The sequence below is a fragment of the Caretta caretta genome, chromosome 3, assembly GCF_965140235.1.
Source record: "Caretta caretta isolate rCarCar2 chromosome 3, rCarCar1.hap1, whole genome shotgun sequence".
Lineage (NCBI taxonomy): Eukaryota > Metazoa > Chordata > Testudines > Cheloniidae > Caretta > Caretta caretta.
This window is the reverse complement of record NC_134208.1, coordinates 168,859,009-168,883,488: the sequence shown is the minus strand read 5'-3', so window position 1 is coordinate 168,883,488 and position 24,480 is coordinate 168,859,009. Positions and strand designations below refer to the sequence as shown.

Sequence of the window (24,480 nt, the reverse complement as noted above, 5' to 3'; positions counted from 1 at the left end):
TGAAACCAGTGCTTTCTTCTCACTTGCAGAGTGAAATTGACTAAAACTGTCAGGAGTTCTTGTGGCACTTTAGAGACTAACAAATCAAATACATTTGTTAGTCTCTAAGGTGCTACAAGGACTCCTCCTTGTTTTTGCTGATACAGACTAACACTGCTACCTCTCTGAAACCTGACTAAAACTGGGATCCTAGTGCATCTCAACTTCTCTTTTCAGGGCTTTCCCCAAAGCTTTCCTAGAAGCAGATGACATTTTCTGGTGCTGTGCTCACATAAAATTATGTTTTCCTCCAAGCGCTATCTTGCGCAAATGAAACAAAGTAGGAGTATCACTTCCTTCTACATCTACCAGACTTTTGTGGAAAATCCATATAACGCAGTTATTCTGACCTCCAGAAGTGCAAAGGTTGCATATACTCAACAGCTCAGTCATGATAAGTCCTGAGGGCAGATGTCATTTGTAAAGATGTGGGGGGGGGGAGGAAATCAAAGTCCCAATCCTACAAACCCTTAACCATGCTAGTAGTCTTAGGCCTTGTCTGTACACGAGTTGCACCAGTTTAATTGTCCAACTGAAGCAAGGCCCTACACTAAAACTTGATGGCATTTCCATCTGTCTGTTTGCCTGTATGCAGCACAATAACTTTTGACCACTGAATCTGATCTATTCCAAATTTCAGGAAATGTTCTAGGAATCAGTGGGCAGAAACTTGTTGATTTGGGTGAAAATCAGAATACTGGAAAAAGACGGAGGACAAGAAAATGGAGTCCCTTGCATCTGGTTAACAGCTGACCGTTTCAACCATCTCTGTAACTGTAGATCAAAGAACTGGTTGATGGCAGCCATTAACAGCTTCCAGCATAACAACAACCTCATCTCAGCTCTGCCCATTGTCCCAATGCTGTTTATAATATTGACACCCTGACTTATCTCCCAGATAGAAAGGAATAATAAGAATGTTAGGGAGGAATGAGAGGGCACCCAGAGCCGCCCTCGGTGGGAGGAAGAAAAATGGGACTAATGGAGTGTGGCAGAGAGAAATGTGGGGGCGGAGGGGAGGACACACCGAGACCCTGTGTGACACAAAGGTCCCCTGTTCTTTGTAAACAGCTCTCATCTCAAACTTGGCAAATTCACTACCGCAAATGCATTGCTTACAGTGTATTTGTCCATAAAGGGTAACACGTAAGGTCTCTATTGAAAGATTGCAATTCATTTATGTTCATAATTGTAGCATGATCTGTGTGCGGGTAGTTTTGAAGGAATAATGAAACTATATTGAAGTTTATACTCTTATGGTCCTAAAGTTAAAAGGAGTCACAAGGGAGTAACATGGGAGTGATGGCCCGTTCATGCAGGAGGGAGTTGCCACCCGGCCCTGGTTAGCCGGTGGCAACTCTGTTTACCATTGCCCATCCCAGAACAGTCAATGGAAAACTATCAAAGACAACTGCAAACAATCAAAACCACTTGGAGGTAAAAAAGAAACATTATATCAGTTGGGGGAATTGTCAGGTCTATGACTAAAAATAAAAGACTGTTACAGTATAACCAAGTGGGGCGAGGCATATTAGATCCAATTACTGAAGAGACGTCTTCTTGAATGAGGGTTTTTGTCGTAAAATATTTGGATCGTGGTTCCTGTAAAGCGATCCAGCTCTGCAACAGACTGCACGTTGGCGGGGAAAACTTACTTTTAGATAGGAAAAAGTAACTATAAGTGTAGGCCCAAGTTTGTTTTTTACAATCTTATTTTGTATGGTAACCATTTCTTTCTGTCACACTCTCTTGTTTGTAGTGCAGTCTCTCTGCTTGCTTAAATAAACCTTTTGTTTCATTACAAGTGTTGTGTGGTTTACAGGAGCAGTGGTTTAAGGTAAAACTGGTAAACTGGGGTACACTGCTCCTTTGGAGGTAGAGGATCTGGGATTTCTGGGAATAGCCAGTGTCAGGGGCTGGATATCACAGGGGAATGTTTCAAGGGGACTTGGGGACTGGGGTGCATCTATTGTTAAGGCAAAAACAGGGCTGGCATAGCCCAGAGGAGGGGGCTTGAGTGGCTGAAAGGTTGGCAGTGGCAGAGGGTATAAAGGTATCTCTCAGTGCTGGGTTCCCTGAAAACTGTTGCACATTGGTATGAGGGAAGAGTGGTAGGGTTTCAGGAAGTCACTGAAATAGAGGGGATTGGGAGGGTAGCACAAAGGAAGTGGTGGCGGGCGGGGGGAGATGGAAGGATGAAAGGAGCCCCCCACTATATCCATTTAGCTTGGCAGACAGAAGCAACAAAGTGGGCGACCATCTAGTTCAGTGGATTTGAAACTTTTTTTCTGGGGACCCAGTTGAAGAAAATGGTTGATGCTCGTGACCCAACAGAGCTGGGGATGAGGGGTTTGGGGTGTGGGAGGGGGCTCTGGGCTGGGGATGAGGGTTGGGGTACAGGAGGGGGTCAGGGCTCTGGGCTTGGGGTGCAGGCTCTGGGGTGGGGTCAGGGATTTGGGGTGCAGGAGGGGATCTGGGTTGGGGGGCTCAGGGTTGGGGCAGGGGATTTACCTCCGGTGGCTCCCCGTCAGCGGCACAGCCGGAGTGCAGAGGCAGGCTTCCCCAATGTCCTGGCACCTCGGACCGCACTGTGCCTGAAGCAGCCAGCAGCAGGTCTGGCTCCTAGGCGGAGGCGTGCAAGCAGCTCCACGTGGTTCTTGCCTCCCCTCCCAGCTTCCATTGGCCGGGAAGTGGCTAATGGGAGTGTGGATCCAGTGCTCGGGGCGGGGGCAGCGCACGGAGCCCTGTGGCCCCCCTGCCTAGAAGCCGGACCCACTGCTGGCAACTTCCGGGGCACAGCGCGGTGTTGGAAAAGGAAGGCACTATCCTGCCTTAGCTGGGCAGCACTGCCGACGGGACTTATAACATCCCGGTCGGCGGTGCTGACCAGAGAGACCCAGTGCCTGACATGCCGTGACCCAGTACTGGGTCATGACCCAAATTTTGAAAAATGCTGATCCAGTTTAAATCTGTTTCTAAACCAATTTACTTAAACTGTTGCAAACTCCAGTATAGTTGCTCCAGTATAGTTGACTTCAGTTAAATTGGCAAGTCTGGCTTAAACCAAAATAAGACTATCCACACAGCCTTTTGCACAGATCTAACGAAATCCATTTAAAATAGCATCTTAAATTAAACCGGTGGCAATTTCTCATGTTGACACGCCCTTATTCACCTGATGTGAGTGGCTCTACCTGTGTGAGTAAGGACTGCTTGTGTAGGGAATTGCAAGATTGGGCCCTTTGTTTTCTTTACGTCTTTACAAATGCCATGTTTCCTTGTGACCAAAGAATTGTCAAATCAGATACAGCTCCATTGAAACTGGCAACATTTTAATGAAAACTATAAAATGCTCAGCAAGGAAAAATGTGAAAAAGGGTATTTCTAAGCTTATGTTTCTCCAGAGACAATAATTCTGCAGTGGGTAGAATTTCAGTCACTGCAGCAGAAGTTTAAAGGAGGAATATTCTTAAGGTTTGCCTTTCTGTCCTAACATTTTCTGTGTTTGTTGTTTTGTTTGTAGAGGTGATCTTTGCAAAGCTAGTCTTGGGGGATTTCCACTGTCTTACTGTTTAAAATCTACCATAGTGTTGTTTTAACCACAAGCCATCTCACTTTCTGTTCAGGAACAGCCACAGTTTTCAGGTACGGTTCTATCAAAATAAATCTTCTAACTGTTGGCAATAGACTAATAACGGCACTTATATTTACCAGGTTCAAAGCACTCTTCAAACATTAACTAATTTTAAACCTGATGTTTAAATAACATGTGGATTTGTTAATGTAAACCTTTAGAATTTAAAAGGGGTTGAGAGTGATTTTGTAGTTTAACTTTAAGAATTCACATCAGATTATATTGTTGCCAGAAGAGACATTAAGACATCCAAGCATTGGCACAGAAATTTAAAAGTGACTGTAGAAAAGGAAAGACTTAATTATTAAATTTCACCATATTATAGTTTGAGCAAGAAAGGTGACTCTTACCATCTCAGTGTTCTTTTTGATAAAGTTAATGTGATACTCTACACACTTGAGATACTATTGTAGGAAAATTAAAGTGTTTTAATGAGTGACTGGATTACTGTGTACTAAGTGTAGCACCAATTTTACTTGGCTTATAGCTCTTGAGTGCTACCTTTTTATAGTTACAACTATTACTAGATGTTAAGGACAAAATTATTTTTCCACAGTTAAAAAACACTATATTTAAGACTAATGCTGTCCACGTTATTGCCAAATATACCAATGTAGATATACTATAGAGAACTCTTTGTACAGTAGAAACTCGCTAATTAACATTAATGATTGGGAGATCCATAGTAAATCAGCCAACATTGCAAATAAGCAAGTCAGCAGAAAAAACACAAACTCAAAACTTCTGTAGCACAAAAAGTCCTTTTTTGGTTTTTTCACATGTATAGTTTTAATTATTATATATATGTACACACCATAGTGTACTTTGTAAAAAATAAAGAAGTCTTTTAGTCTTATGGGATCTCACTACAATACTTGACTGTTAAATCTTCACAAAGAAGTAGAGTGAAATTGCAGGGTGTTAATGAGAATTTGGGTTTGAGGATTAGCAAACTGATAATTAGCAAGGTTTTACTGTGAACTTATAACAAGGTGACATTTGAATTCAGGGTGCATAAAAATCAGTTATTTATAAAGCTAATTGAATTTGTTTTTGTGCTTTCTGCAGCAGCATCCCCTGTGGATCTTCAAGCCAGTATCCAATCAGGAATTATTGCTGTTAGAAGTATTAGCTCCTGCATACCAACTGTGGCTACTGTTGTGTGGCCACTAAGGGCTTAGGCCAGTGGCAGAACAGCTCATGAGGACTGTGCAGGTAGGTGGAATGGGAGCCAGCCCTCCAATACAATGAGGAGTCTTCTTCCTCATGGATCCTCAGGACTGAGAAGCGACCCAGCATACCTCCAGAATCCTTTCCTCCCCTACGGGAAGCACTCCGCAGGGTTGTGGGGATCCATGGGTGTGGACTGCATTGCCAGTGCTTAAAGTATATACTCCTAATATGTGGTAGGCCAGCTGTTATTTTCAGGTGATTCCGTATAATCTGCCATATCTTTAATCTGTATTTAATTATATGCAGTAGTTCTTTAACCCATTTTATATTTCCATACATTGTGATATAATTCGAGCACTCTCTTGTCCCCGTCAATACAATTAATGCATGTCAGGGCTCCATGTTACCAGTAAATCACATTGCTGGATGCTGTAACTGTATAGCCCAATAATAGAGTCAGTTGGACCACCTTGTCCATCAGGCAGTTTGAATGGATAATTTAATGAATGGTATTCCCTTCTTTTCCTTCATGTTTCTCTCCCCACACCTCCACTGCAGTGAGTTGATCTTAGACCTCTAAAGTATACCAAATTTTGCAAGACATTTCACATTTTGGCTGGATCAGACTTCCTGTCCTAGTGCACCACAAAGGAAGACAGTTTTCTGAGGGAGGGACAGAGAGATTCCATTTGCTCTGCCAAATACTCTGGAGTCACGGGCATACTAAGTTGAGAGCCAGGAACGATGAGTTTAAATTTTATTGCTTATCACTGTTGTATTTACTTCCATGTACTTCACAGCCCTTACTGCTGAACAATGTCTTATACCGTAACCCTAAAAGGCAATCAAGATTTAGCCTCCCATTTTATAGATAAGAGAGTTGAGCATAGAACCCAGGTCTCTAGAATGGGAAGCTCAACTTGTATACACTGAGCCACACTGTCTTTCAGTAGTGAATGTACTGAATAATGTGCTTTGGTTATCTTATCTCTAATTATTACATCATTCTCCTATCTTGGAGCTAAGACTTGAAACCAGGATTCCTGGTCTCTAATATTCTACTGCTGTCTAGTAAATAGTTGTGCAATACTGGCAAGGTGTGTTCCAAGTCCCGTTCTAGTGGCTGGTTCCCAGACAGGTTTATAGTTACTTTTGTAGCTCAAGTGGTAGAGTCTGTGCTGGGAATTTGAAGATCTAGGATTCAGATCCAGCTGATGACCCATATAGGTGGACTTATTGGTTGCATGTGATTGAATTTGTTTTTTTTCCCAGTTTTCTTTTTAAAATGTATTTAATTCACTTAGTGAGAGAACATCATTGAAAACTGGTTTTATAGTTAAAAACATGTGTCATTGATAGTGCACACAATATAGGAATTCCACACTTTGGCCATTTGTCACACATTTTGGTTGCTGGCATAGGCGCCGACTCCATCAGCCAAGCTCCCCTCCCCTCCACTCCTCCAGCACCTCCCGCCCACTGCCCCGCTGATCAACTCCTCCTCTTCCCTCCCACCGCCTCCTGCATGCCATGGAACAGCTATTCTGCAGCATGCAGGAGGTGCTGGGAGAGGGGAGAAGTGGGGAGGGGGTGGGAAGAGGCATGGTGGGGCCTTGGGGAAAAGGGCAGGACTGGGGGTGGAGCAGGACAGGAAGAGGTGGGGTGGGGGCTTGGAGGAAGGGGTGGAGTGAGGATGAACCTGGGGCAGAGCGGGGGGCAAGGAAGTCAGCACCTGTGGTTGCTGGTGTCACACATTGGCAAGTTTGAAGACTGAGATGTATGGTTGACCTGTTTCACTAATTTGTTGGCATGAGGGCAACATTCTAGGGAGTAGTATCATCCTGATTGACTCATACCATGTTCCACTCAGGTCCTACTATGTGTTCTGCATACATTTATGAACAAATAATTTCGATTATACGTGGCCCATATAAATGGAAGGTGCATAGCCTCATTTGATCTGGTGCTAATTAAGGGGGAATTGACCTGATTTAGGACAATTTATTTTTTTTGTACTGAAAACTTCCCATAGTAGATTTTTTTTCAAAACAGTGTGGCTTAAGGATTTATGAGAGTGAGAAACCTATTGTAAAACAGCATCTGCATACAGAAAGATATTTTGTATGCAGTGTGTTTATCCTGCCTTTGATGAGGTTGCCCTTTATTATGGTGGCATGGGTGTAGGTTGCTAAAGCAAAAAGGAGGGTGACAGTGAGCACCTCTTTATTGTGTTGCTACCAAGATCTAGTTGTTCTGAAGCTGTGTGATTAGTTCTCATGTGGGGATATGGGCTTAGTGACAACTATTTAAACCAGTTTTGCAATGTAAGATCAAAATTAATTATTTAATACAGCATGTAGAAATTCCTCTAAATAAAATCCTTCTTTTGTATTTAGGGTTACTGTGGAAATAGAGATTTAATTTATTTTACATTTTTGTAGTGACACAGTGAAAGTCTATTTACAGATCTGTTTTGTGTCTGTTTCCTTTCTGACACGTGTGTCTCATATTATCCACCCCATCTAATGTTTTTAAAAGAATATTCTGCAGTGTGTGTGTGCACGCATTATAATAGTACAATATGTTCACTTTGCATACTTAGCTGTTTGACATACAAAAGTTAAAGCATACAGTACCTCCTGTGTTGGTCAGACATCAGTTTAAGCAGAAAGTTGATTCAGTTAACCCATAGAGCTCTTTATATTGCAAAAATTACTTTTTCCTTTGCCTGTTTTGCTTTGGTATGAGTTGAAGGAACAGAGTCATCAAATAGTTGAAGCCGGAAGTGGTATTACAGTATCTGTATCCTAGTTTCCTGTGTCTAGCATGAGTTACACAAGACATACACATTCATATAGTCATCATGTTTATTTGTAATGGTTCAGATCATATCATATTGGATGTTTTGTAGCAACAGGCTTGTTTACACAGTAGTAATGCATAGCTACACTGCTGAACTAGTCATGCTGGGCCAAATTCAACACTGATGCAAACAGGTGCAGCTCAGTGACTTATACCAGTAGTGAATTTGGCCCTAATAGCTCAATTCAGCAGTGTGAACCCATGATCTTTTTGAGCAGTGCAAGCCCTGGAAGGCTACAGGTGCTGACTCCATTGATGGTTTACTTCTCTGTTGAAAGATTAGTTTGTAATAGAAGCCTGGACCAGAAAATACAAACCTATTGGACAAGGAATTGCAGTCATGTGCTCCACAACTCCTTGTCCCCATCACTATGTGCTGAGCTAGCTCCCCTTTCCATCCCCTAGAAGGGAGGCAGATAGGAAACTTGGCCTTTATATGATCCTGTATGTGCTTTGACTGCATTGGATCAAGAAGACGTCTTAGCTGAGATTTCTGATGGCAGACTTGCATATAGAAAGTACTTCTCCCTGCACACTTGGACTTTTTAAATTTTCTCTGAACATGTAAGCATTGCTGAAATGGAGCAGAAGCCTTCATGAAGAAAAGAGGTGTGTGAGAGGGGTGAATATAGTTTTAGTATTTTACCTTGCTAAAAGTAACGCTCTTCAGATCTTATGTGTGCATCTTAAAGATGCCTGAGGAAGGGAATATGTTAATTCCAGCAAAGTAGTTGGAAGCTATTGGTGAAATAAAAGAATGCTTTTCAGAAGGAGATAGAGACTAGTGCTGTTGAATTAATTAGCAAAGAGATTTATGAATGAGTTTTTGGATTTGACTTTGGATCACAATTGCATTTCTAGTTAAATGTATTCTTTAAGGTTTTTATTGGTAAAATCAGGCTTGTGATATTCTTTTATCACTGATTTGCATGTTTATGTATTGACATTACTGGATAGGACACAGCTATTGGTAGCCCATATGGGAAGAATTTATTTTGTTGTTTGACATTGTCTCTATGTCAGTCTAGGTGAAGGAACTTTGTTTCAGGTGCGGGGGTTGAGGGGTTGAAGATGGTGAAATTTGGGTTCTGGATGTGTTCAGAAAAGAGGTGTGGGATCTGAACATGGGATTGGGAGCTGGGAACTCCACAATCCTAATCTCAGTTCTGACATTGACTCCTGTGACCATTAGGCAAATTGCTTAGGCCAAAATTTTCAAAAGTGCCCATTAATTTTCAGTGCTTTAAATGTTTTTAAAGTATTCATTTTGAGACACCTGGGGCCTGGTTTTTGCCCCAAACTCCCACTGACTTCAGTCAAATTGTGAGTACGTGGCATTTCTAAAAATTGGATCCTAGGTGTTGCAACTTAGGTCCCACAAATTAGTGGACGCTCTTGATAATTTGGACCTTAATCTCTCTGCCTTGATTTTTCCATCTGTAAATTGAGGCTATTAACACCTCTGACTCATGGGTGTTATTAAATTGACTTCATTAGTGTGCGTAGAGCACGTTGAATATGAAAAGCACTATGTAGGTCAGGGGTGGGCAAACTACAGCCCGAGGGCCACATCTGGCCCTTCAGACATTTTAATCCAGCCCTAGAGTGCCCACCAGGGAGCAGGGTCTGGGGCTTGCCCCGCTCCGCACAAACCGGGGTGCCGCGCAGCTCCCAGAAGCAGCGGCACGTCCCCACTCCAGCTCCTCCATATAGGGGCAGCCAAGGGGCTTGGCATGCTGCCCCCGCCCCAAGCACCACCCCCACAGCTCCCATTGGCCAGGATCCACAGCCAGTGGGAGCTGCAGGGGCGGCATCTATGGATGGAACAGCATGCAGAGCTACCTAGCTGCGCCTCCGCATAGGAGCTGGAGGAGGGACATGCCGCTGCTTCTGGGAGCTGCTTGAGGTAAGTGCCGCCTGAAGCCTGCACCCCTGACCCCCTCCCCTGCCCCATCCCTGATCCCCCTCGTGCCCTCCTAACCCCTGGGTCCCAGCCCAGAGCATCCTCTTGCACCCCAAACCTTCATCCCCAGACCCCGCACCCCCAGCCAGAGCCCCTGCCCCAGCCCGGAGCCCCCTCTCGCACACTGAACTCCTCATTTCTGGACCCACCACAGAGCCCGCACCCCCAGCTGGAGCCCTCGCCCACTCCCGCATCCCAACCCCCAATTTTGTGAGCATTCATGGCCCGTCATACGATTTCTATACCCAGATGTGGCCCTTGGGCCAAAAAGCTTGCCCGTCCCTGATGTAGGTGCTAGGCATTGTAATAACCTTGTACTACAGTCTCATCCTCATCTCCACTGACAGCTTAACTTCAGTATCCAGAAAGATAATGAAGCAAATAATTAAGCAATCAATTTGCAAACATCTGGAAGAAAATAAGGTGATAAGTAACAGAAAGCATGGATTTGTCAAGAACAAATCATGTCAAACCAACCTAATAGCTTTCATTTACAGGGTAACAAGCCTTGTGGATAGGGAGGAAGCAGTAGATATGGTATATCTTGACTTTAGTAAAGCTTTTGATACTGTCTCGCATGACCTTCTCATAAACAAACTTGGGAAATACAATCTTGACAGAGCTACTATAAGGTGTGTGCATAACTGGTTAGAAAACCATTCCCAGAGAGTAGTTATCAGTGGTTCACAGTCAAGCTGGAAGGGCATAATGAGTGGGGTCCCACAGGGATCAGTTCTGGGTCCGGTTCTATGAAATATCTTCATCAATCATTTAAATAATGGCATAGACAGTACACTTATAAAGTTTGCGGATGATACCAAGCTGGAAGGGGTTTCGAGTACTTCGGCGAATAGGATTAAAATTCAATATGATCTGGACAAACTGGAGAAATGGTGTGGGAAAAAAAATAGGCTGAAATTCAAGAAGGACAAATGCAAAGGACTCCACTTAGGAAGGAACAAGCAGTTGCACACATACAAAATGGGAAATGACTGCCTAGGAAGGAGTACTGCGGAAAGGGACCTGGGGGTCATAGTGGATCACAAGCTAAATATGACTGAACAGTGTAACACTGTTGCAAAAAAAGTGAACATCATTCTGTGATGTATTAGCAGGAGTGTTGTCAGCAAGACATGAGAACTAATTCTTCTGCTGTACTCCATGCTGATTAGGCCTTAACTGGAGTATTGTGTCCAGCTTTGAGAACCACATTTCAGGAAAGATGTGGACAAATCAGAGTAAGTCCAGAGAGAAGCAACAAAAATGATCAAAGGTCTAGAAAATATGACTTATGACGGAAGATTGAAAAAAAAATTGGGTTTGTTCAGTCTGGAGAAGAGAAAACTGAGAGGAGACTTGATAACAGTTTTCAAGTACATAAAAGGTTGTTACAAGAAGAAGGGGGGGGAAATATTCTTCTTAACCTCTGAGGATAAGACAAGAAGCAATGGGTTTAAATTGCAGCAAGGTGGACATTAGGAAAAACTTCTTGTCAGGGTGGTTAAGCACTGGAATAAATTGCCTAGGGAGGTTATGGAATCTCCATCATTGGAGATTTTTAAGAGCAGGTTGGACAAACACCTGTCAGGGATGGTCTAGAAAATACTTAGTCCTGCTATGAGTGCAGGGGACTGGACTAGATGACCTCTCGAGGTCCCTTCCATTCTTACGATTCAATGTTACATAGGGAGGTTTAGGAATAGCTGTGGCTGTAACTCCAGGGTGTTTTCATGGCACTGACTATATTCATTCTGTGGGCTTTCTGTTTCAAGCCTTGACCTTTCTCTCGAGTGTATTTACCAATAACTTTATTGTCTGGAAGCTATTCTTCTATTCACTGTTCTGTGCTAAGATTTATTTGATATTAAACTATACCATGCTGGAGACCTCTGGCTATTTTTGCTTAGAGACTTCTTGTTGTGTTTTTTTGTTGACTATTTTTGGTTTGGTTAACGTTTTTCTTATTTAATTTCATGAGTGGACTGTAATGCCTGCATGTTGGATAATTTCCTGTGTTGGCTTTAAATATCTCTTACTTCAGGGGGTTTCAAATGTGTAGAGACTTCCATATGAGGAAAAATTGAAAAGATTAGTTTAGAGCAGTGTTTCTCAACTTTTCCAGGTTCGCCACCACTTATTTTAAGTTTAATAATAATAATAATAATCACATTTGCTATAAAAGTAAGAAAAAATGTATCAGTTACTATATTTGACCCCACAAATATAGAAGGTTGTGGCCACCCCAAATTTGTTTTTGAAATGTTATTTTCCTGGCATATAGGAAATGTGATAAAATTTTCAACCCCTTGCTTTCCTTTCATTGCCCAGTGGTTGAGAAACACCGGTTCAGAGGAGACCTTAAAGAGGTATATAAAATACTGAACGGCATAGATAAGCTGGGCAAAAATATTACAAGAGAAGATAAATACAAGAGTACAGTCAATGTAAAGGCCAAAAAAAAATTTAAACTCCTACAAAGAGGTGGTGGTGCTTTTTGAACACAACATACAGTTAACTGTGGAATTCATCACCGTTAAAGATTGCTTAGTCCAGGAGCATAGTAGGATTCAAAAAAGCATTGGACACATACATAGATAATGAGAGGGGTTAAAAAAATCATAGGAGAAAAGTTTCAGGGCACTCTAGCCACTAACTGAAGAGGGTAGTAATAAAACTGCCCTGCTAGAAATTTATTCCATGCTTGGCCCTTGTGGTGATTCTTGCACTTTCCTCTGAAGCAGCTGGTACTGTCAATTGTACAGGATACTGGACTAGACAAACCACGGGTCTGGCAATTCTTCTGTTCTGCATTTTTATGTCTCTGATTAGTGGCAGAAAAGCAAAATTGTTCCTGGTCAAGGTTTCAGTGCCAGAGAAGTAGGAAGTCCATTTTCAGAGGGGACAGGATCAGCAATTGTAAAATAAATGGAGAGAAATGGAAAATTGTCCCTAGGTTGAAACAGAAGACTATTCACTTGGGGTGACTAAACAGAGCAATCTGCAAGGGTGATTTTGAACACAAGCAGTTCCATATGTACTATATATATTTTACTGTATACCAGTGGTTCTCAAACTGTGGGTTGGGACCCCAAAATGGGTCGGGACCCCATTTTAATAGGGTCGCCAGGGCTGGCTTAGACTTGCTGGGGCCAAAGCCCCACCACCCAGGGCCAAATATGAAGCCCGAGGGCTCAGGTTACAGGCCCCATGCATGGGGCTGAAGCCCTTTGGCTTTGCCCCTCACCCCCTTCACCCTCACCCTCCCTCCCGCCCAGGGCAGCAGGGCTCGGGCAGGCTCAGGCTTCAGTTCCCCATCTTGTGGTCATGTAGTAATTTTTGTTGTCAGATGGGGGTCACGGTGCAGTACAGTTTGAGAACCCCACTAAAGCTTTATGCTTGTGTAGTGTTGTTAGGGCTTATATCCCCTGTGGGTTGCAGCCATTAGGTTATGCCTGATTGGAGACACTTGTGTAAGTCTGACGTTCCATCTAAATGAAGGCAAAGGGGCTGAGATGAATTTGGCACTTTAAATGTAATGTAAATATCAGAATTAGGACACTGACCTGTGAAGAGAATGAAAATGTTTATCATGAAATCATTGTTTTTTTAATCTCACACTCTTAATTGCCTTTAATATTCTATTTTAAACTTTTGGTTAATTTTACCTACTGAACCTGAGCTAGAAAGTGGTATGGTTTTGTCTCCGTTTTCTGTAATAATATATCCACACTGGAGGGGCTTCTCGGGTCAGAATTATGTTGCAGAATTAAACACATAGTAGTGGTATATCACTTATTGCAGTAGTCAGATTATCAGAGTTTACGTTTTGGGCCCAGTTGTTATACCAATAAAATAAAAACCAGCAGGATCTTATTAAAGGGACAAGGCAAAATGCCACATTTATTGTAAATATAATAAAAAGAAATATAAAACTCACACTGTCGTATTGTTACTTATTCCTTACTTATCTATCTATCTATCTATATATTCATTCATTCATACATTCATTCAGACCAGTTCTGCATAGGGGTTCTAGTTAACAGCCTAGAAGTTGCTCGTGACAGAGTACTGGCCAGGTAACCTGTACACAAGAATGGAGCCGAGTCCGTGTCAGATGCGCATCCGATGCTCCTGAAGGGTAGTGGCAGAACTGGAGACTCAAAGTTCTCAGTCCTTAGTGTCCATTTTTATAGGAATTTCTTCCTATGCCAGTCCGTGGAATTTGCTTTGTCATATTGTTAGTCATGACGGCTCCAGGACGGCTGTCAGGTGCTCATCAGCTTTCTTCATCCTTTGAATTGGTCGGGTGGATCCCAGTTTGCCCTCCGGTGGGGTTCTCTGGTTGTCTCCACCTGGTGTCTTCTTCGGCCAATTGATGTTAAATTCCTAGGCTGGCACTTCCCTGATTATTCCAAAACCCCCCATTCATTCACATACATTCCTTTAATAAAAACACATTTCTCATTTCACCGAGTATTGTTATTTTATTTGAGACTCCCTGTCTCTTAACATTCCTTCGGTATTGGCTTTCTTTTATCATACAAAGGTGTTATTTATTTGAGACTTCCCGTTTTTTAACATTCCTGATCCAAACTATAGAGGGTGGGAGTCTCTATGTGACATTTCTATGAGCGCCGCTCCAATTCGCGGCTCTTCACGGGTGTTACAAAAAAGCATGTCAATCTCCATCACAAAGTATCCGTTTGCAAAGTAGAGCCAATTGAACATAAAGTGAAGCTGGTTAAAAAGCATGTCAATCTCTATCACAAAGTATCTGTTGACAAAGTAAAGCCAATTGAACATAACCATTTAAGAAAGTAACGTTAATTGATTGATTTACATTTCTAAGCGTCAATCTCAATTACAATCAATGGAAAGCGTCAATACAGAAAAAGCAGAATCAATTAAGCCGTTTAGTTTTACAAGCGTCAATCTTAATAACAATTGAGAGAAAGTATCAATTTAGAATCAATATGAGCTGTTTGCAAGGTACGGTTTGCAAGCTTTAATACAGAATTGTAAATCAATATTGCAGATTTACAATTATGTCAAATAGAAGAATTATAAATGCAGATTTACAAATATTATAAATCAATATTGCAGGTTTACAATTTATTATGAACAGAATCACAAATATTAAGAATATGCCTACACAGTCCGACCCCCCACTGAAGTGAATGAAAAGACTCCCAATGGCTTCATAGGATCTGGATTCAGCCCTTTAAGAGCTGCTTGTGCCACTAAGAATTTCATGAAAACTCAAAGAACAGCAAAAATACACAAAATGTATCTGAACAGAAAGTGGTTAAGGGGTAGGCGATAACTGTGGAAGAGAAATAGTGTGCCACAGTAGAGACATAAAAAGGAATCCTGCCAACAAGATATGATAGAAGTAGGGCTGTTGATTAATCACAGTTAACTCACGCGATTAACTAAAAAAAATTAATCATGATTAAAAAAATTAATCATAGTTTTAATCGCACTGTTAAACAATAGAATTCAATTGAAATTTCTTACATATTTTTGGATGTTTTTCTACATTTTCAAATATATTGATTTCAGTTACAACACAGAATACAAGTGTACAGTGCTCACTTTATATTATTATTTTTTATTTCAAATATTTAAAACAATGTAATACTTTAGAGCCTACAAGTCCACTCAGTCCTATTTCTTGTTCAGCCGATCGCTATCACAAACAAATTTGTTTACATTTACGGGAGATAATGCTGCCCACTTCTTATTTACAATATCACCTGAAAGTGAGACCAGGCGTTCGCATGGCACTTTTGTAGTAGGCATTGCAAGGTATTTACGTGCCAGACATGCTAACCATTCGTATGCCCCTTCATCCTTCAACCACCATTCCGGAGGACGTGTTTCCACACTGATGATGCTCGTTAAAAAAAAATCATGCATTAATGAAATTTGTGAATTAACTCCTTGGTGGAGAATTGTATGTCTTCTGCTTTGTGTTACCTGCATTCTGCCATATATTTCATGTTATAGTAGTCTCAGATGATGACCCAGCACAAGTTGTTCATTTCAAGACCACTTTTACTGCAGATTTGACAAAACACAAAGAAGGTACCAGTGTGAGATTTCTAAGGATAGATACAGCACTCGACCCAAGGTTTAAGAATCTGAAGTGCCGTCCAAAATCTGAGAGGGACCAGGTTGGAGCATGCTTTCAGAAGTCTTAAAAGAACAACATTCTGATGTGGAAACTACAGAACCCGAACTACCAAAAGAAGAAAATCAACCTTCTGCTGGTGGCATCTGACTAAATGATGAAAATGAACATGTATTGGTCCACGCTGCTTTGGATCATTGTTGAGCAGAACCAATCATTGTTGTGGACACGTCCTCTGGAATGGTGGTTGAAGTATGAAGGGACATAGGAATTTTTAGCACATCTGGCACGTAAATATCTTGTGAAACCAGCTACAACGATGCCATGTGAACGCCTGTTCTCGCTTTCAGGTGACGTTGTAAACAAGAAGCGGGCAGCATTATCTCCCTAAATGTAAACAAACTTGTTTTTCTGAGCAATAGCTGAACAAGAAGTAGGACTGAGTGAACTTGTAGGCTCTAAACTTTTACATTGTTTTGAGTGGAGTTATTTTTTGTACATAAGTCTACATTTTTAGGTCCAACTTTCATGACAAAGAGATTGTACTACAGTACTTGTATAAGGTGAATTGAAAAATACTATTTCTTTTGTTTTTTACAGTGCAAATATTTGTAATGAAAATTAAATATAAAGTGAGCACTGTACACTTTGTATTTTGTGTTGTAATTGAAATCAAGTATAATTGAAAATATAGAAAACATCCAAAAATATTTAAATACATGATATTCTTTTATTGTTTAACAGCACAATTAATCATGATTAATTTTTTTAATTGCTTGACGGCCCTGGGCAGCACCTAAGATCTTGACTGAGTTTCTTACACACTGATATACAGTAAGGTAACTTGTATATCGGTGTTGCCCTAAGGACAGTGCTGTAAAAGAAAAGTAAACACTTTAATTACCTTACCATAAACCATGTTTCCACGAGTTAGTTGTGCTCTATGCTATGAGTAAGGAAGAAGATGGAAAAATGATCAATAGAGTGTGTTGTGAGTGAACTTGTCATTTAAATGTAGGTTAATATGATGGGTGTATTCTGCTGCTACACACATCCCATAACTAAATGTATTTAATTAGGTTAACATCACTACGTAAACTTCTCTGTTGGTCAGTAAACAGCAACAGGAGCAGAAAAAAAAAATTCTTATGTATGTTGCATCTTAAGGGATGAAAATTACACTGGTTCAAGGGTAAGGATTTGCTATTATCAGTCCGAGACCCATTGCCCTAGACTGAGGGACCTGACACAGATTTAAGGTCTGATTATTTTTATTTATTTATCTATTTATTTATTTTGGTGAACCATTTAGGCTCGAAATTAATGGTGTATCTATTTCAAACCCTGATAAGACTGAGAGAGAGAAAAATGAAGTTACGATTCTGATTTGCAATCTTGCTTTTCTCCCTACTTCTTTTCAAACATGACTAATGCAGTTAATAACATACAAATAACTAACTAAAGTAAGATTCTGAAAAATAGAATTTTAGCCTTCTGGTGTAAATCGGTGATCAATCAGAAAGAGAAGTATTGGGTCCCAAGTCTTTGATCTCTGTCAAATCTGTACTTATTGGTAAAGTCATCATTCTTTCTTCCAGTTGCTGTGAACCCTGGTGAGACATTACTCTTTCTGAACTAGTTTAAATGAATTAGTAAAGGTGTGTGGGCTCAAATCCAAGGCATTTTTATTACTGTATGTAAAGTTTTGATGCCTGGGACTTGTAGGACCAAGTTACGCCTAATTGAAGTCTGTGGCAGTTTTGCTTGAGTAAGGATTGCAGGATCTAGCACGAGAACTAGGGAAAAGTAACCTCCATTCTGTTGGGGAGAAATTTTCAGACTGTGAACCTCTTCACAATCATAAACGTTGGTGCTAGCTCTGAAATAAATCATTCATCATTCTGGAGTGCCTGGATGATATTTTTTGTACTGCTGTCTAGTAACTGATCCTGCATTCAAATCTGAAATCCGTATTGAAGTCTACGGCGAGAGAATGAGTCCAAAAACACATTAATGTTCATCTTGCAAACTGTAGTGGAGGTGATTTTACTGGTCATAAAGGTACTTAAATTGAAACTTTTTGTCCTTGGCTTTCCAATACAGCTTCCATGGCCTCTGAAGAACTTACTGGTCTCTCAAACATCTTCGCACGCCAGAATTCCACCAGCGGCATTTCTCTAGACTTTGAACCTGACACTGACTACCACTTTGTTGAAACCTTAGAAGAACGGTACAAATGTGCCTATTGCCACTTAGTCCTTCACAATCCTCACCAGACAGGATGTGGTCACAGATTTTGCCAGCATTGTATTATTTCTCTGAGGTAAGAACAATACAGTTCTCTCTCTTCCCTCTACAAATAATTCCCCCCAACAATTAACAATAGTCAACATCTTTCAAAAATCAACACCAAATGCCATAACAATATTAAAGGACTTAATCCAAAGCCAATGGAATTCAACAGAAAAATGCATTGACTTCAGTGGGCTTGGGCTCAATAACAAACCTTATGAGATGCGTGTGTAAAGTACGTAGTCTCTGTTGGTGTAGCAGGTTGGCAATGTTAGCCTGAAACACTCCAATCTGGTAGCAGCTATTGATCAGACTGGGGGGAAGGCTTAAGTTAGTTCTGCTGACTCACAGAGGCTGGCAACTTGCTACCCTTCTGAGGCGTTCTCTAAACGTAAAAGTTATATTGATCTAATTAAATCGGTTTAGAAACTGATGTGTGTACGCAGAAGGGGGAAGTACATCAGTTTACCTCAGATTCTGTATCGATTTAACTAAATCTATTTAACTCTTGTGTGTAGACAAGACCTCAGCTATATGGGAGACTAGAAAGAATCTAGGGGGGTGAGTGAGTCTCAAGGTAGGCAACCCTAGGTGTGGTCAAACCCACACAATAGGATTGAGCTGAACTTTATACTTTATTCTGGTTAATTTCTCTGTTATAATAAAACCAAACCCCAGGAAGGGGACAAGTTTGGACTCTACTCAGTGTGTGGACTGTGTTTGAAAGCAGACCGGGAATGGCACCTACTCCCATTGGCTAAAGGTACATATGTCTTGAGATACAATCTGTCATTTGGGGATCAAGGAGTGTGTACATGTGTGTATGTGTTTGGGTTTTTTGTTTTTTGTTTTTTAAAAAGGTCCTGAGTACAGTTTGGATAGGTGGTGGTAAGGAACATGAGGTCTTTCTGGCAATTCAAACAAAGTAAATCAAGTTGTGGGTCTGATGCAATTGTTTTCAGATAAAAATTTTGAGCTTTTATACTATAGAGTATGACAGGTGAGAGACCATCCAGCAGGGTGATTGGATGGGCATAGAACTCTGTCTGTCACCATGATATCTAGGTGCCTGTTGTTATTTGCGTTAAACAAACAGTAGTTTTATATTGGTGGTTAGACTGATCCCGCTCTCACTTGTACTGGTGTGACTCCATTGACTTTAATGGAGTTATACCATTATAAATCTGATGAGAGATCAGAATCAGTCCAATCCTGCAGTCAGCTCACAGTGGTGAAAGGGTCTGTTGACTTCATGGGGGGCTCATCAGAGGTAAAAGGGGTTTGTTCACCCACACAGATCTAATTGCACAGTGGAGATACATTGATATATGGTCCTTATATAACTGAAGGTTGGAGTTGGCCATGTAGACTTCGCTGAAACTTTGTTACACATATAGATGTCAGTATCTTTAAATATACTTTTTAATGTTTCATATTTGGTTCTCTTTCTTTTGGGTTGTCACTCCTTGGATAATATGTCATTAGGTATTTTGTTTCTTGCCCTTTCTTTTTAGTATTTCTCATAACTTGTTGAGATAGTTCGGCACATTTAAAAGGTCTCAAGCATGGAAGGGAAGGCATTGCTTGAGTTAGGCAAAGGATAATGATCCTTTCACCTACACTGTGAGGTTTTTCCCAAATATAACATCATTTACTAGCAATGTATAGTCATTGGGTAATAAAATTCTGTTAATTAAAAAAATACTTATTAATAACAGGATAAATTTTCCTCATACTAAATGCAGTTCCTACTTAATCTGAGGGTAGAACTTGGCTTTATAATTCTTAGCACAATACATTTTCAAAGTGCTATTCAAACATTTAATCCCCATATGCAGTATTGAAAATTAGCAAGGTGCATTATGGGGCTTTTCCCACTTGTCCCTGAAGCATCTGGTATTGGCCACTAGGATAATGAAGTCGATGAACCAATAGTCTGAATCAGTATGGCCAAGCCTATGTAGAAGGAATTAAGCATTCTGTGAATTAACATTTTTCTGCCCTTTTTTTTTTTTTTAATGTAGAGAATTTAATGCAGTACCCACGTGTCCTGTAGACAAAGAAACAATAAAAGCGCATGAGGTAAGAAAAGGAATAATTCTGGTAGTTATGGTTGCTTGGACATCCAGCCTGTACGGGGGCGGGCTCCAACAGAAGACTAAGATAAAGTAGGGACAAATGCAGCTCTCAGCCTTTAAATGAACCAGGGCACTGCCACCTTCATCTCTGGAAACAATGAGCAAGGAAGCTCTGTATTTGGTGATGTTTTGTTAGTGAAGTAAGACATTAATGCCTTACAGCTGGAGCTTTTACCTTACACTCCACTGAATTGTTTCAAAATAAAGCCATCTTAGTACTCTGTTTTGGGAGTCCTGCCTTAAACCCAGTGGTATGCGGCCTATACCCACAGACTTGGTGGACTCATAAGATGTCTCTGGTCTTGAAATGTATTTACAGCAGAGAATAGGTTTCTTATTCTTTTAATCCGGCCTCCTATTCTGGTTATTTAACAGTACTTAGTTTTAACGTAATCTGTCACCTTGCCTATTTTCAATGTAACTCATTAATCCTGCACACTTATTTTTTTTTTTTTTTGGTATTCTTATTTTGGGGAAAGGTCACACAATGGCTATTTTTTAAGCCACATCCTTTTAGGAATATATTTATTTGGCCCAGAGTGTGAGCATGAGCCCTCCCTGTACCCATGTGTTTCTGCCAGGACACAGTCCCAGTGGATTTCACATCCCCTACCCAGCAAGGAACTTGGGTATCAGGTTGTGCCTGTCATTCCACGTGTTAGGGATGTTGTAGGTATTTCACTCACCATCTTATTCAGTGGATTCATCCCCCGTTTACTGTGTGCATGAGTTGTGGTGGCAACAGTAACACACAAAAAAGATTTGGGACCATTAATATAATAGTAATACTTTGTGCTTGTTATAGTGCTTCTCATTTGAAGATCTCAAAAGAAGGCTGACAGTCTGCTCTGAGAGCTTAATTTAGCTCTCATCCAACAAGTGGAAGATGCTTATGAGCAATGCATTGTATCCCCTCCTCCCAGAAGCTAAAAGCATCACCTCTACAACAGCTTCAGCCCAATGCAGGTCCTAGAATGAAATATCAAGGTTAGCCTCAATCCCAGGTTTCCAAAGCTGCAATACGATAGGTAGCTCAATGCATAATCCATGTAGTCAGCCTGTTTTTATTTCATGCTTCAAAACATCCCACTGTTGTTCTTAGTCTCCTGGTATTGTCAGTGATTTCCTTTTACCGCTATTCTCAGTATATGTTTTCAGCATGACATTGTTTGGAATCACACTAGCAGCTGGAGTGGACGCCTCTCATTTAAAAGATTTCTTGTGGTAGGTTGCTGTCCTTTGTGTTCTTAATGTCACAAGTTCGTAAATTTTGTGATTGTAGATTGCTTCCTTTGCAGGTGTTCAAAGACAATTGCTGTAAAAGAGAAGTTCTCAACTTGCAAGTATTTTGCAAAAATGTTCCTCAATGCAATTCAAAAATAATTCTGGGACGATACCAGGTTAGTGTTAAAGTATCTTTATATATATATTGGCCAAAATTCTGAAGACTTTAGTCAGTCAAAACTTTGACCTGTCATAAATTAATTTGCTCTTTCCCCTTTAAACTATTGTCATTAGGTTTCAGGGTTATTACAGCATTGAGATTACTGTAACTGGAGTTTGGCCTAAGAACATACGTCTTGATTTGACCTATTCAGTGTACTACTATATGTAAACATGAAACTTAAATACTAAGCCGAACCTGTTGCAGTTGTAAGTCCACATCCGTTATATTTTAAATAATTGGCTTAATAAGGACTCCTGTTAACACACATCCTTTCTCTTTGTGACAATGTCTCTGTCTTTCAGCTGACTCAGTAAGACAGTACTACATTGGGTCACATTCAGAAGGTTTCTCTGCTCCTATGAGAGCACAAACCAGTAATTTTGTTAAAATAGAAGTTAAAATTCTGCAGAAACGGAGAGAAAGGAGACTCAGGCAGGTAGCTGCCACGGTGATTGACGAGCTCTGAGGACCTAGAGAAAGAGGTAGTGCAGCATACATTGTTTCAGTTTGGTTCCTGTTTGAGACATTAACTGGACAAGGAGTGGAAGTCAAAGCAAAGATTCTCTCTGAGTCTTCAGACCTTTCTCTGACTTTCATTATCAGAGCCATTACTGGGAAAGCGTTGTTTAGTTTTCTTTAACTAAACCTATGTAGTGTCTTAATATCTCTAGCAGACGCTTTGGTATTTAAGTAAGGACACAATTAACCATAACTCTAGCCTAGTCAGTGCATTCTACACTCATGTGACTTTTAAAGTATGATGGTGTTTTGTTGTTGCATGGCACAGGATCACCTTCAGCAATGCTTATTTGAAAGTGTTCAGTGCACTAATGATGAATGTCAGGATCAGATTCTTCGGAAAGATTTAAAAGATCACCTAAGTCTGCACTGTAAATTTCGAGAAGAAATATGCCAGTACTGTAATCAATATGTGGTTTCAATTCATTTAAAGGTAAGATTGCGAAAGATTTCCTAAAAGTTCAACTGTTTAAATTGCTGTGAAAAAAGTTCCAAAGTTGCTATGAGGTTTTATGCTTCTGAAACAAAATTCATTTGAGTATCTGAAGAACATATAATACATGTATTTTATAACAATATTGATAACTGTAGGTACAAAGTTGACATCTGTTCCCTTTAAAAAATACTTTTTAAAAATAAAATTTGTATATTTAAAAATATTATTTCTGACAAATTAGTAAATTTTTTTGTGCGTGTGCTGAAGCCAATGGGCGAAATTTATCCTCTCAGTCTGTGGAATTACATAAAGGACAAATCTGGCCTCAAATGTCTAAATCTGGTTTTTGAATATTTCAGCCAAAATGATTTAGCTGGTTCTGAGATCAAGGCTAGGGAAAAGTATGTTGTTTTGCACATATTAAAAAATTCTGGCAACATTTCCTTTGAGAGGACCTAGGATGCTATGCACGTTTTAGAGGGTTGAATTAAGGTTGCACAAGCAACTTTTAATTCTGGCATTTCCTAACGATTGAGTGCTTGATTTTTGCAACCATAACATTCTTTTAACTTGGGGGGTGTGTGTGTGTGTGTGTGTGTGTGCCAACAATGTGTGTATTGATGTAAGTATGTGCTGCTGTGCAGAATATATATCTTGCCTATTCCTTCTTGCATGCACTGTACGATCTTAGAAAAATTGAGTTATTCATGAATAACAAGTATAAGTCATTCCTAATCAATCTTTTTTTTTCTCCCCCAGAACCATGAGAAAAATGAATGTCCTGATTTTCCTGTGCCTTGTCTCCACAACTGTTCTCAGATCATTCTGAAAAAGGAGGTATTATTTGTTTGATCATTTACTGTAAGTTGGCAAATTGTATCGTTTTGTGAAAACTAGAACTTACATCGTAGGCCTCACCGTTCCACATTTGGGATGAATTTGCTTCATTCCTCTAGATGCTACTTCTGTTTGTTCCTAAAATTGATACATGACCTTATCAAAGCATATCATAGGAACGTGCTATGCTTTGCAGAGCTTTTGCACATTGCATTATTGTAAACCATCTGTCTCGTTCGTTGACACTGATTAATCAGTCTCCATTGTATGTGACAAATGGTATCTTAACATCACTTTGGCCTTTTTGCACCCCTTATGCAGGAGTTTAGGTTCAATGAATGTATAATTCAATAAATTTATCACTACCAATTTGTTTTAATACTTGCAGATGGATAAGCACTTCTGTGTGTGTCCTGAGGCAGAAGTAGATTGTCCCTATAAACAATACGGCTGTCCTGTAAAGGTACTGTAATCTAGACCTCCATTTGTACTGTGATTGGGGTTTTCCTCCAAAAGCACTAAAGGATGGTAGCCTAAGTAACTATTTTTCTGTCCTCTCAGAGTCCCTTTCAATGTGATTTAAGATATCAAAGTAAGCAGTTGTTTGGAGCTGTTTGTCTGTTTTTGAAGCAGGCAAAGAAACATTTAACCACTTGCCCCAACAGAACTTTCTATTAACAGCTCTGTTTATTTGCCTTTATTTTTTTTACCCTCCCACCCCCAGATTAAAAGAGGAAAGCTTGCAGAACATGAGAACGCTGCTCTGAGGGAACACATGCTACAAATTTTAGACAAGAATTCCAAATTGGAAGAACAGGTAATGAACATATGTAATGAACACTCTTCAACAGTTTTTAACTGGTAAAAGAAAAGTCCAGGTTGCACATGTGTTGGGATTGGCCCAGCCTCCTCTTTAAAGAATATTAAACTTTTCATCCCACATTCTGCAAGCCAGTCAAAAACCCTTTCCAGTGAAGCCAATAAGCTATCAGGGGTTTTCAAACTTC

At 40.4% G+C, this 24,480-nt stretch overlaps 1 protein-coding gene across 7 annotated transcripts in view; it reads left to right on the top strand.

The window, feature by feature from the left end:
• TRAF5 (TNF receptor associated factor 5) overlaps window positions 1-24,480 on the top strand; it is a 43,773-nt gene that overhangs the window by 9,975 nt on the left and 9,318 nt on the right. For 3 of the 7 annotated variants that reach the window (XR_007355671.2, XM_048843099.2, XM_075127099.1), the window contains exons 2-10: window positions 3,563-3,684; window positions 4,742-4,888; window positions 17,908-18,127; window positions 20,121-20,178; window positions 21,533-21,634; window positions 22,469-22,633; window positions 23,396-23,473; window positions 23,862-23,936; window positions 24,198-24,290. Coding sequence is in view for 6 of the 7 variants with exons in the window: in XM_048843099.2 (XP_048699056.1) it covers window positions 17,913-18,127; window positions 20,121-20,178; window positions 21,533-21,634; window positions 22,469-22,633; window positions 23,396-23,473; window positions 23,862-23,936; window positions 24,198-24,290 (786 nt within the window). In the remaining variant the exon portion in view is untranslated. The remainder of the gene's footprint in view (window positions 1-3,562; window positions 3,685-4,741; window positions 4,889-17,907; window positions 18,128-20,120; window positions 20,179-21,532; window positions 21,635-22,468; window positions 22,634-23,395; window positions 23,474-23,861; window positions 23,937-24,197; window positions 24,291-24,480) is intronic. The other 4 variants (XM_048843101.2, XM_075127100.1, XM_048843100.2 and 1 more) reach the window with 4 other exon arrangements.